Source organism: Barbus barbus, assembly GCF_936440315.1.
Source record: "Barbus barbus genome assembly, chromosome: 14".
NCBI lineage: Eukaryota > Metazoa > Chordata > Actinopteri > Cypriniformes > Cyprinidae > Barbus > Barbus barbus.
The window spans coordinates 12,509,194-12,521,438 of record NC_136742.1 but is presented as its reverse complement, the minus strand read 5'-3'; the positions used below and the strand labels follow the sequence as shown (position 1 = coordinate 12,521,438).

At 36.6% G+C, this 12,245-nt stretch overlaps 1 protein-coding gene across 1 annotated transcript; it reads left to right on the top strand.

Moving 5' to 3' along the window:
* Positions 1-455: 455 nt before the first annotated feature.
* On the top strand, positions 456-9,070 carry LOC306880441 (desmoglein-2.1-like; the record flags this gene model as incomplete). Its single annotated transcript, XM_079433941.1, has 14 exons — positions 456-512; positions 1,585-1,692; positions 2,516-2,674; positions 2,795-2,933; positions 3,182-3,351; positions 3,459-3,593; positions 3,707-3,892; positions 4,689-5,317; positions 5,589-5,731; positions 6,147-6,368; positions 6,449-6,688; positions 6,773-6,891; positions 6,994-7,323; positions 8,363-9,070. The coding sequence occupies 14 exons, from the start codon at positions 456-458 to the stop codon at positions 9,068-9,070; spliced, it is 3,345 nt and encodes a 1,114-aa protein (XP_079290067.1).
* Between the last annotated feature and the right edge of the window lie 3,175 nt (positions 9,071-12,245).

Here is a 12,245-nt window from a genome sequence, read left to right as displayed (position 1 = left end):
GAAATTCCTACATTTTAAGTTTAAATGTCTAAACACTTACTGCGGACACAATAGTTTTCACGTTCATGCACACTTACACAATCTCACATACAGCTGTCACAGTCACTATATCTTCAGTTTACAATTTAAATCTGTCGCATACCTTCCTTTATATAAAATGAAATTGGAATATGTGAATTTAGTGCTTACTTTATTCAAAGAGTGAATAAAAGCGGAGAATGGAGAAAGATGTGGTAGGGGGCTCCTCCACAGCAGACGAGTCTCAGGCCTGGGTGTGTACAAGAGAAAGTGCTCTTTCAGATGCCCCACCCAAAAAGTGATCAGTAACCTGCCCCCCATTTCCAACCCTCTACACAAGCACAGCTCTGATCAACAGGTCACGACTGAGCCAGAAGCAGGACAGGAGAAGATACGAGAAACAAGGATTGACGGCTTGCATCTGACCTACAGCTCTCATGTCTCCCGTTTGGCTTGGGCGAATATGTTTGGTCCTGCTGCTGTGCAGAAGTGTGGTAAGTGACACCAAACTAACAGGTGTTTTGGCATGAAATAAAACTGAATATTCAGCTCAATTGTGTTTCTTTCACACATATTTAAGCAAATGTAATAATTACAGGTACATAGTATACTATGCATACTCTGCAAACTTGCTGTTTCTGATCACATTAACTCCTAAAACATTTTTTTTTCTTCACCAGAAACAATTTCATTTTTTTTAAGCATTTGAATGTGAGAGTGTTGAATGGATAGATTTGGGCTGATCAATTCAGTTTGATCTGATTATTTTGTGTTAACACTGTTATATCCTTGCATATTATAAAGCAAGCCACTACATTGTAATAGTAAAATGAGTATCATAATAGTCCCTAATTGTTGTGGCCTTTTGTTATTTTATCACTGGAGGACAGAAGCATCTAGCATTTGTTCATAAGAAAACCGCCTGTGGGCAGTATAGACTCAAGTTCAAACCTGCACTCTATGCTACAGCAGCATATACTTGGAACAATGTTTACTAGTTCAGTTTACAGTAAAGAGGAAAGGTTTACAGTAAGTATATATACAATGCATAAGTTTGGTAAATGGGCTGCATTGCCTGTTGTTTTTGGGCAAGCAGATCAATTTTAATGGACTTTTTTAATTATGTTCATTCCTATGTACATCTCTGGAGTGTGGTGATGGCCCTGTGCACTTTTTCGCACAGGCTTTGGCTTTGGGTTTTGTTCTCCCTTCATAAAAAAAACCCTTCACTTTTTCACACCACTGTATATTCTTTCTACACTAAGGTGGCACCCACTCAAAATGTACTAATACGTAGGCTACACTTTATGTACTAATATGTACATTTAAAGTTCTAAGTTGTCCGTTGAAGGTACTAATAAGTACTTTCGTCAGTGACAGCTTTGTACCTTGTACCTTTTTTCTGAGAGTGTATGTTATCTTTCTTTTGATAATACAATTTTATTAAAAATTATGATTTTTTCATAATGATGGTTAATAAGAATACTGTATATTTAGTAAATAAGTAATGTCAATGCATTGGATATACTTATTGTCTAACATTCTGAAAAAAATATTTTTCATTAGGCATCGAGAGCCAACAGCAGATCTAATCGAAGGAAACGAGAGTGGATGCTTCCACCAACAAGACTTTATGAGAATATTGACTACACAAAAGAGGATTTTGTGGCAAAAGTAAGCATTTTACAGCTTTTTTTTTTTTCCTGCACATAACTCAAAGACATTTTTTGCGCTTGCACTGGGTAGTCTTAATGTAGATCTTTTCTTGTTTGTGCTATCATCTGAAAAACTTGAGATCTGGATCTACTGGTTCTTAAAGCTTCACCTTTTCACCTGTTTCATAAGCTGCCCTACATACTGCTCAATATGTCCTCCTGAGACTCAGCAAAACAAAAGATGATAAGAGTTTTTAAAATGTATTTTAGTTAAACCTGGTATTATTCTACAATCTTTATATTTTGAATATTTATATTTTGTCATTTAATTTACTTAAATTAAAAGTGCATATAGTATTGCTTACCTATACTTTAAAACGTATGTTTAAGTGTGTTATGTTTTTTAAAAAGGTAAAAAAAAAAAAACCTAATGGCCTGTTATCGACACAAATATGTCCTCTATTGAGACAGAACTTATGATAAAGCAAACATGGCAACATGCAGATTTGTACGTTTATCAATATATACCTGCTTGGTATATACATGGTCACTGAATTATGACCACTGCAATATTTAACATCTATACAGCAACTGCGAAGTGTCCAATGTATATAAAAAAAAATGTATTTGCACATAAATCCAACAGAAACTCCACCACAATCTGCATATTTTTTAATGTTCAAGATAGTCATCGCTACCTGAACCGACTGGCTGCCGCCTATGTTTTTCGCTTGATATTTGCATAATGTGACGGGTGCCTTTGCATTCGCATATTTAAATATATTTCAATATTCACAGGCATTCTCAATATTGTCTTGCTTCTTTTTTTTTTTTTTTTTGAGATCCGGTCTGATAAAGATATCAACTGGCAGATGGTGGAATATGGACTTACAGGTCACGGCGCTGACAAGGCACCCTATAACTTATTTGTTATCAATCCAGAAAATGGCTATGTTAGGGTCACCGGCCTGCTAGATAGAGAGAAAACATCCTTATACAACGTGAGTTGTGCTTCACACTTGGGTAATTCATTATAGACACATACAGTAAATGAGATGATGGTTGATATAATGATTGAATTAAGAGACCTTGACACACACATCGTTTTTGCTCTTCTGTAGCTGACTGGCATAGCGAAATTTCGTAACGGATCAATAGCAGAGGAAAATATTGAGCTGAAAATTAAAGTTGAGGATCAGAATGATAACCCACCAATATTCAAACAACAAAGGGGATCTGTGAGGGAAAGCAGCAAGATTGGTGGGTTGCATTTATTACCATATTGTTATTTTTGTATTTTTCTGTTTGCCAACTTCCTTAAGCACTCACAGAATTCTCTTTTCTACAGGTTAAATGTTTACAAATTAAAAATATAACACTATTTACTAGTTAGTTACTGCTCAAATTAGACTTTACAATTTTTACCCTTATCTTACAGCCCCCTATTCTACAGTATATACTTGATTAAAATGTCATATTTTTCTGTCATCATGCTTGTGAAACTACAGGAACACCTGTCATGCGAATAAAAGCTACTGATGCGGATGAACCAGACACTCTTAATTCCAAAATAGCATACAGTATATTAAGACAAACCCCAGCCGAATCTGGGCATATGTTCTCCATTGATGAAACAACTGGGATAGTCTATGTGAAGGAGAAAACCCTGGATCGAGAGGTAACTGATGTGTGGTAACTGTTGTGGCAATGCATGACATTCACAAGTTTATGAAAACTGCAACATGATCATTTAAATTCAGATTTATAAAAAACTGTCTTATACAGAGACACGACACATATACTTTAATAGTTCAGGGAGTTGATATGAACGGAGCTCCGTCTGGCAACACAGGAACAGGCACAGTGCAAATTCGTATTTTGGATATTAATGACAATGTTCCCACTCTTGAGAAAGAAGAGGTAAGATCTTAAAATATACTTGCTTGCAAACTGTGAATGGCAGGATTAATGTAAAAAATTGTTGTGCTATAGTAGGGCTTGTATTTCTCAGCTGGTGTCTTTTTCTCTGTTAGCATTCGGGCAGTGTTGATGAAGGTGTGATTGATGTGGTTGTCATGAGAATTAAAGCCCTGGACAAGGATCTGGAATTCACTGATAACTGGCTGGCAGTGTTTGATATCCATAAAGGAAATGAAGACAATCTCTTCTCTATTGAAACGGACCCTAAAACGAATGAGGGAATTCTAAAACTTATCAAGGTACCTGCAAATGATTTTTCTTTACTATGAAAATAATAACAATTTAATATAATATTATTTGTTGAGGGGTCAATGACACACATTTGTCCTAGCTATTAATTTATAAAAAAAATAAAAATAATTGCAATTCATAAAAATGTCAGTATGGAAAAAATGTCCTGATATCATGAAAAAGAGAAGAAGAAAAAAAACATTAGGGATGCAATTCTTGACAAGAAAATCTTTAGTAGTTTGGAATAATCTATTATTAAATAAATTTACTGTATATATGATACAATTTTCTGACTGAATTAATATTTATATTTAGACATGCCTTTTATGGTTTTAAAATGCCATGTAGCATAACTTCCCAAATGTAATTATGTTTATTAATTAATCATTCATGATTTATTTAAAATAAAAAAAAAAACATTTTACTTTGAAAAATATGAGCACAGAGCAAATATCTAAATATAAATAGAGCAAATATATTTTAAAACTTTTTAAAACTTAAAAAAAAGATTGAAATGTAGACTCAAAATGTTATTAATTTTACTTGATAGTTACACCACATTATATTTTCCCTGAAGTCATTAGATTGAAACTTTTCTTGTAAATGGTATAAAAGTTTTTTAAAAACCATATTAAGCTCTTTTAAGAACTTGTCAAATGTACACTAAACAAGATATTTGTTTTCTTCATGTGTCATTGACTCAGAGACACTTTGGTATATCCCATTAAAACAACTTGCATTATTTAATCTTATTTATATAATTTTGTCTTTTTTCCTTTTCCATGCCTATCTGCCTCTCTGAAGCCTGTTGATTTTGAAAACGTAAAAGAATTAGACCTCAGTTTGGTTATTTCAAATGTAGCTCCTTTCATAAATGGAAGTGCTTTAGAGCTGGACGTTAATCTAGACAATGATTTAGGGGCTGGCGCTGGCCTAGGAGCAGGGGCTGGGTTGGGAGCAGGTTTGGGAGCGGGGTTAGGAGTAGGTTTAGGTTTGGGAGTAGGACTGGATGCTGGACTGGACGCGGGACTGGACGCGGGACTGGACGCAGGACTGGATTTGGATGCTGGAATGGGTGTAGATGCTGGACTGGATGCTGGATTGGATCTGGGTGCTGGAGTGGATGCAGGTGGTGATGTTGGGCTTGGAGTTAAGCCCGGAGCCAAGCCCGGCCCCTCACCTGGTGTCAAGCCTGGAATAAAACCTGGTTCTAAACCATCTGGCAAACCTGGATCGGAGCTTGATAAAAAAACAGCTGGGAAAGGTTACCCAGTTAAGATCAGTGTAAACAACCTACCTGACGGTCCTAGCTTCTCACCTTCGGTGAAAGACTTCCCAGTGTCAGAAGATCCAGATGATGAAGATTTCCCAATAGTGCTGGGAACGTATGCTGCTTTGGATGGAGACACTGGAGAACCAGCTGAAAATGTGAGGTGAGCTTTGATCAGTTTTTCAAGGTAATGTATTATTAATGTAGTACCTTGGATTATTAATCACATTACTGCTTGTATATACATGCATAGAGAGAGAGAGATAATTATATTGAAAAAATTGGTTTATTTGTAAATGATGATACTGTTGATTTCCATCATTGCTATTATTGATGCAGTTTCTTGATTTCATTATTTTTGTTTATACAGAAGCCTAATAATCCTTGATCAGTTATTTTTATGTCATTGTTTTCAACATTAATTGAACATCCAGGTATGCTAAAGGTTATGATCCTGATAACTGGCTAACCATTGATGAGGAAACTGCTGAGATTAAACTGGCAAAGGCTCCTGATCGAGAATCAAAGTTTTTGGTCGATGGAACCTACTTCGCAAAGATTATCTGCATGACTCAAGGCAAGCATCAGCATTTTTTTTTTTTTTATAAGTTAGGTTTTTTGTTTGTTTGATTTTTCCACTAAGATGAATCAAATATGAACTCCAATATTTGTCAGGATGCCAAACATTTAGTTCAAAAAAGCAGAAAGAAACTACTTACTTAAACCTGTTAAACTTTTAAACTGCAAAATTTTGAACTGCAAGTCCTTAAGTGGGCATTTTGTAAATACAATAAATATAATTTTTTTCCGGATGGGTACTTTTCATGTAAATAGGAATAGTAAATAGCTAAACTAAATAATAATATGCTGTAAATATGTAAATGTTAATAACTATCTAAATATTGTCATTTAAATATTTATTTATTTATATTTAGTTTAGGTATAGATATACATTTTCCCTTAAAATATTGACATTTTTCTTAAATTTTTAGATGTGCCAGCTAAGACAGCGACTGGGACAATAGCATTAAAGGTGGAGGACTCAAATGATCACTGCCCCACACTGACCAGCACCTATCATCAAACTTGTGAAAATAATAAAGTGGTTAATGTCACCGCTTTCGATGAGGATGCTGATCCAAATGCAGCACCTTATCAATTTGTTCTGATAGAAGAGGAAAGTGTAGGAAAATGGGAGATGGTGCCAATAAACGGTAAAACGAAGCAGATTTTTTCACTTAACTAACACTCAAATGCAATGTATATTAATTGCTAGAGTGCAATTCTCTCTTAGGAACAACTGTAAGCTTTCATGCACTGGAGGCTTTGTGGCCAGGTATGTACAAGCTGACAGTGAAGGTCTCGGACGCTCAGGGTCTGGCCTGTCCAGACAACCAAAAGTTTGAGGTAGAAGTTTGCAGTTGTGAGAAAGAAGGCTCATGTGGGCCAAAACTGGCTGCACAGCATGGCTTACCATTCAAAATAGGAACACCAGCCATTGGCTTGTTCCTCAGTGGTGCAGCTTTGCTCCTGTGTAAGTTATTCATGTGTTCAACACATTCGTACAACTTGACATCCTTATAGTGCTTGTAAAACTCTTTGTTCCTTGCATTTTCAGTGGTACCCTTCCTCCTGATCTTCTGCCAGTGTGGGGCCATGAGCGAATTCACAGATTTGCCCTTTGATGCTAAAGAATCTCTCATTGCATATCACACTGAAGGCATAGGAGAGGACAAGGTAAAATGTATTCAGATGCAAAATTTTAATTAGAACTTGGTTTATATCATGGAACACACTTTGGTTTTACATAATGTGAATTTGATTTTGTATGTTCTGTAGGAGGTTCCTCTTCTCAGCAGTCCTGTTACTGCAATAGATCAAAAACATTCTGCAATAGACCATTCTGGAACAGTTTCCAACTACGTATCCAACAATGTCTCCTCAATGCCCTTTCAAGCAAGTGTCACTAATGAAAGCAGAACATTCAACCAGGAAATAAACAAAGGGTTTTCAGAAACAGACAGCAAAAGGTTTTGGTCCCGGCGAAACACCTTTTCAACAGCCAACCAGCGCAACAGTGCTCTCTACTCTACATCACTCACCTTTGAAAAAGACATTTATGAGGATATGGCAGTGGGAGATGCCTTTCTCAATGAATATTTCTCTCAGGTATGAGATTAATCATATTTCCGGAGGAACTTATTTATATTTAAGTTCATACAAAGACTTTGTATGACTTTTCTTCTGTGGAACACAAATGGGGGTCTTGGCCAAGCTCTAAAAGACAAATCAACACCATAAAAGTATTCCATACAAGTTATGCACCATATTCCAAGTCTTCTGAAGTAATACAATAACATTTGTGTGAGGAACAAATAAAATTTTCGATTGTTATTTGATGAACATCTGCCCAAGTTTTCTTGGCACTTAAATGAAAATTGCAATTTTTTAACAAATTGATCAAGCCCCTTTCAATGAATCAGCTGATTCAGTTTACCAAATCTGAATGATTTATTAACAAATGGTTCTTGATTTTACCTCACTGAATCAATGATCCTTTATGGCCTCTCATTGGCCTGGAAGATTATCTTTAAATAGCCACGTTTCCATTACCCTACAAATTGCGCAAACTGAAATTGGGAACTGAAAATACCCCTAATAAAAATAAATCAATTTGGGCAAAAACTCCCATTTATCGCAAAAACGTTTTTACGCTCGCATGAGGTGGTTTTTCAGGCAACACGAAAAGGAATATATTGCAAAACTGCAATGGAGGCAGTTTTTTTTTTTTCACATCAGCAGGTCACCTGGCCTACATAAAAATCATATGATTATTTATAACCTCCAAGAAACATCTCATACGTGGCTGCTCTCAAGTATAAAGGGCTTTCCTTGACATAAATATCTTTGGGAAAACCCATTATTTACACAGCACACGTACATGGTGCATCACGGCTCCGACATGGCCACTCTAGTCAGTGTTTGTGTTTATACCAGCTGTGCCCCAGCACATTTTAGTGGTAAAAAAAAGTACAAAGATGAAAATATATCTGCTAAGTGACAGCTTTAGTTCCTTTTCTTCTTGAGACTGCATAATATTCTTCAAAAATTCATTTTGTATTCAATAAAAATGGATATACAGCTAGGTTTAGAATGACATGAGGCTGATTAAATGACAACAGAATTTCCATTTGATTCTTTGTTGCAGAAAGCAAGCTGTCTTGCAGCGAACCCTCCTCTGACAGATGGTATTGTGTTGTATGAGTATGAGGGTCGAGGCACCCCGGCTGGCTCTGTTGGTCATTGCAGCCTCCTTGAATCTGATGATGACCTGGAGTTCCTCAACAACCTAGGGTCAAAGTTTCTTACATTGGCAGAACTATGCCATCCTCCAAAGCCTCCTGTACCCCCTCCCAAAACTGAGCAAGTAGTCAAATCGGTTGAAACCAGCTTCAAACCCGAGAGCTCCGTCAGTACTAGCACCATCCAGGTTACCAAAACCATCCCACCTCCACAAGAAGTACAACAAAGCTCTGTCACCAAAGTTGAGACGGTTAATAATTCAGCCACGCTGCCAAGTGCCAAAGCAAGCGAGATGCTTTTTGTGCAACAGCAGCCTCTATTCTACCTGGTAGAGCAGCAAATACCAAACACAGTTTTTGTTGAGAGTCCCACTCAGGGTTTGTATGTAATAAATGGGAACCCTGGGACGGAAGGTTTGATCCTCCAAGGCGGAAACATTTCACAGGCGACTCTGAGCCGAGGACAACAAGCAATGTATGTGATTAATGGAGCCCCTGTAGCTGCTACTCAGCTGACACAGCTGCAAATGGAAGGACAGGAACAGGAGACTGTGCTGGGATTTAGCCCCGTCTCATCTCCCATCGGATCGCCTGGTGGAGTACTGCTAATGTAGACCCACTTTCAGGAGAACCCAATGCAGGGGGCGACCAGCAGACCACCAATCTTGCTTGCTGATGTTCCAACACTGGGCAAACAAAAGAAAAAAAAAGACACCACCTGAGCCACTGAGCACTAAAGAAGTGGAGCCTAAAGAAAAAGACACTGCACCATCTAAATAGATATGTGAACATCCAAGAAGACAAATCCCAAAGACAGGGTACAAAATTAAATCCCATTTTAGAAGGGGGAAAATATGACAGATAGGATGGAGAGACAGATAGATTTGATGCTCAAGAAACATTTCTTATTATTAATGTTGAAAGCAGTTGCTTAATATTTTTGTGGGGACTGTGATATTTTTTCAGGATTCTTTGATGAACAGAAAGTTCAAAAGAACAGAATTATTTGAGATGGATTTTTTTTAAATGATTAAAAGGTTTTTACTATACATTTAACCGTTTTGGTTAATGTCTGCATGGACAACTCCCCCTTAGACAACTGACTAGGCTTTGAGACACAGCCAGTGTCAAACAAAGTGACTCAAAAGCAAATGATCTTTTCAATAATCAATAATGTCCTTGCTAAAAGATTATCTCTAGCACTGTTCATTCAGTCAGAGAGAAGTATGTGTCTATGCATACACCATCTGGACCATTTGGCCTTGAGGTTCATCTGCGTTCACATTGACAGACATGCATGTGGCCAGATGTTCTGACAGCTAATGGAGGAATCGTTTGGGGGACAGTGATCAGTAAAGAACACTGTGTGTGAGCTAAGTGTTACAGATGGAGATAGCCTGTGGGATGAAACTGTAAAGTAAGCTTAGGAAAAGTAAGAAATCCAAGTAGAATTTGTGCCCCAGGTGCTCACCCAGGATATGAGAGTGTAAATGAATGAATGAATGATGCATTTATATAGCGCTTTATTGTGTATTGCCACACACCCAAAGCGCTTTACAATCATGTGGGGGGGGGGGTCTCTCTTCAACCACCGCCAGTGTAAATCTGACTTGATCCCACTCTCTTGCCATTCTCATGATACTTTCTTGTTATTTCTCTATTTTAATTATCAAACTTATTGTAAAATTAAAGAAAAAAATACTATATAACGCTTGTCAAAAATTAATCCATTTCTAATTTCAGTTTCTTTTTTCCAAAATGTATTTTTGTTCAAACTGACTAATCTGTTTTCTTGTTTAATTACATACTGATAATTTTGGTGATTATCCAGTGGTGATTTATTCAGCCTTAATAAAAATCTTTAATCATGGGGATTTTTGACAGTAATAATAAAGTCCTTTAACACATTCTGCAGAGTCTTGTTTTTCATTTGTTACTGTTGTGAGTCTTGCTGTCAGCTTGACAGTTTTCTTGTTAACCCTGAGGAGCAGTTTAAAAAAAAAAAGTATTCTCCTTTCACGCTACTTGCTGAAACCTGCCTTACCAGCCGTTTTCTAATGCAGTAATAAATTTGCTGCTTTCAACAAGAGTCCTCACGCCACAGGGTATGAGCAGAAGAATGAGAATGACAACTCAACTGAACCTTCTCAGCAAACTTAAGGCTTTGTCACTTATGTGAATTAAGACTATTACTATATAAATACATCATTCATTCATTCATTACCAGGAGTCCAATTCCCACGCTTTGCCCAATTCAAAACAGATGATGAGAATCACTATAATAAGGGCTTTTTTTTTGACAGTTTCCTTTAGTCATATTCAAACTTATCAGATTTGACTGTTTATGAGAAATGACTGAGCCTGAAAACAAGCATCGTAGTTGGCATATTCTAATAAGACTATTAATATAGGCTATGCATCTTAGAAATTAGGTCACACAGTTGTTGGGTACACTGACCTTTTGTCTCTCCATCTCATTCTAGTGAATCGATTCATCCTTATTTTTTTTTTTTTCAAACAAATGGCCTTGTTGCAAAGTCTGTGAATTGCCCTCCCTCATGTGTAGCGTTAGAGAATCTGATTCATTCAAAACGTGTTGCATTGTAACGTCAGGTTCATTCTAGTGAATCGATTCATACGAATCGGATGGATCATGTAAATGAACAGATTCACCAAAACTAGTTCGACCTCAACACAGCACTATTGACTTATGTGAATTATACGTTTTATCGAAATGAATATTTAATAAGTTGTCAACCTAACTGAATTCATTAATTCAGCTGAATAAATTCATTCAAACCCCAACAAAAAAACAGGGTAGCTCTGATTAAATTCCAAATGACATCATTGAATAGTCTTTTTTTTCACGCACAAACACAAACTCTGTCCCTAAAGTTGTTCCAAACAAACCTGTGAATTTCTTTCTTCTTCTAAACACAAAAGAGGATATTTCGAAGCATTTGTGTAACCAAACAGTTGATGGTCCCCAATAACTTTCTCAGTAAAAAAAATAATAAAAATAAATACTATGGACGGCAATGGGTACCATCAACTGTTTGGTCACACACTGGGTACCATCAACTGTTTGGTCACACACTGGGTACCATCAACTGTTTGGTCACACACTGGGTACCATCAACTGTTTGGTCACACACTGGGTACCATCAACTGTTTGGTCACACACATTCACACAGAATTACACAAAAAAATTTAGGAGAACAATCCCTTTAAGGAAATCAATGTTAGCTACTTTTTGCTTGTAGGATTTTGTTGAGCTTTTTCAAAACAGTAATTTGACTAGTTTTACTTTGAATTATTATTAGCTTGTAGCTTATATCTACAGTTTCAAAGTAGTTTTCCCAACACATGCAAAAGTCATGCATTATCCAAATTTCAACAGTGAACTCAAGTCACACCTTCCATGCATGCTAATACCGAGCCAGCATTTCACAGATACAAAGTGCCTGTTTTATTTATTTCTTTGTTTTTACTTTTCATTTCCATGTTACTGTGCCTAAATAATTTAAGTTTTGTTTAAAAGAATGAAACAAAATGAGACTGAATGACTTCTGTATGACCCGACCTGTTATGCATTTGATAAGAATCTATTCCCAAGACAAAGTATTCTGCTGTTCTCCACATAGGGATTTAATGCCTTTAGCAATACAGCTAGCACATTAAAATATGTAGAAAAACAAGTGCGTACCCGCCTCTCAAGGGATAACTGTTTTCTTTGAACTGTCAATAATAGCTCAGACCCTCAAATTTGTGCTGCCCAGAAACATTTCC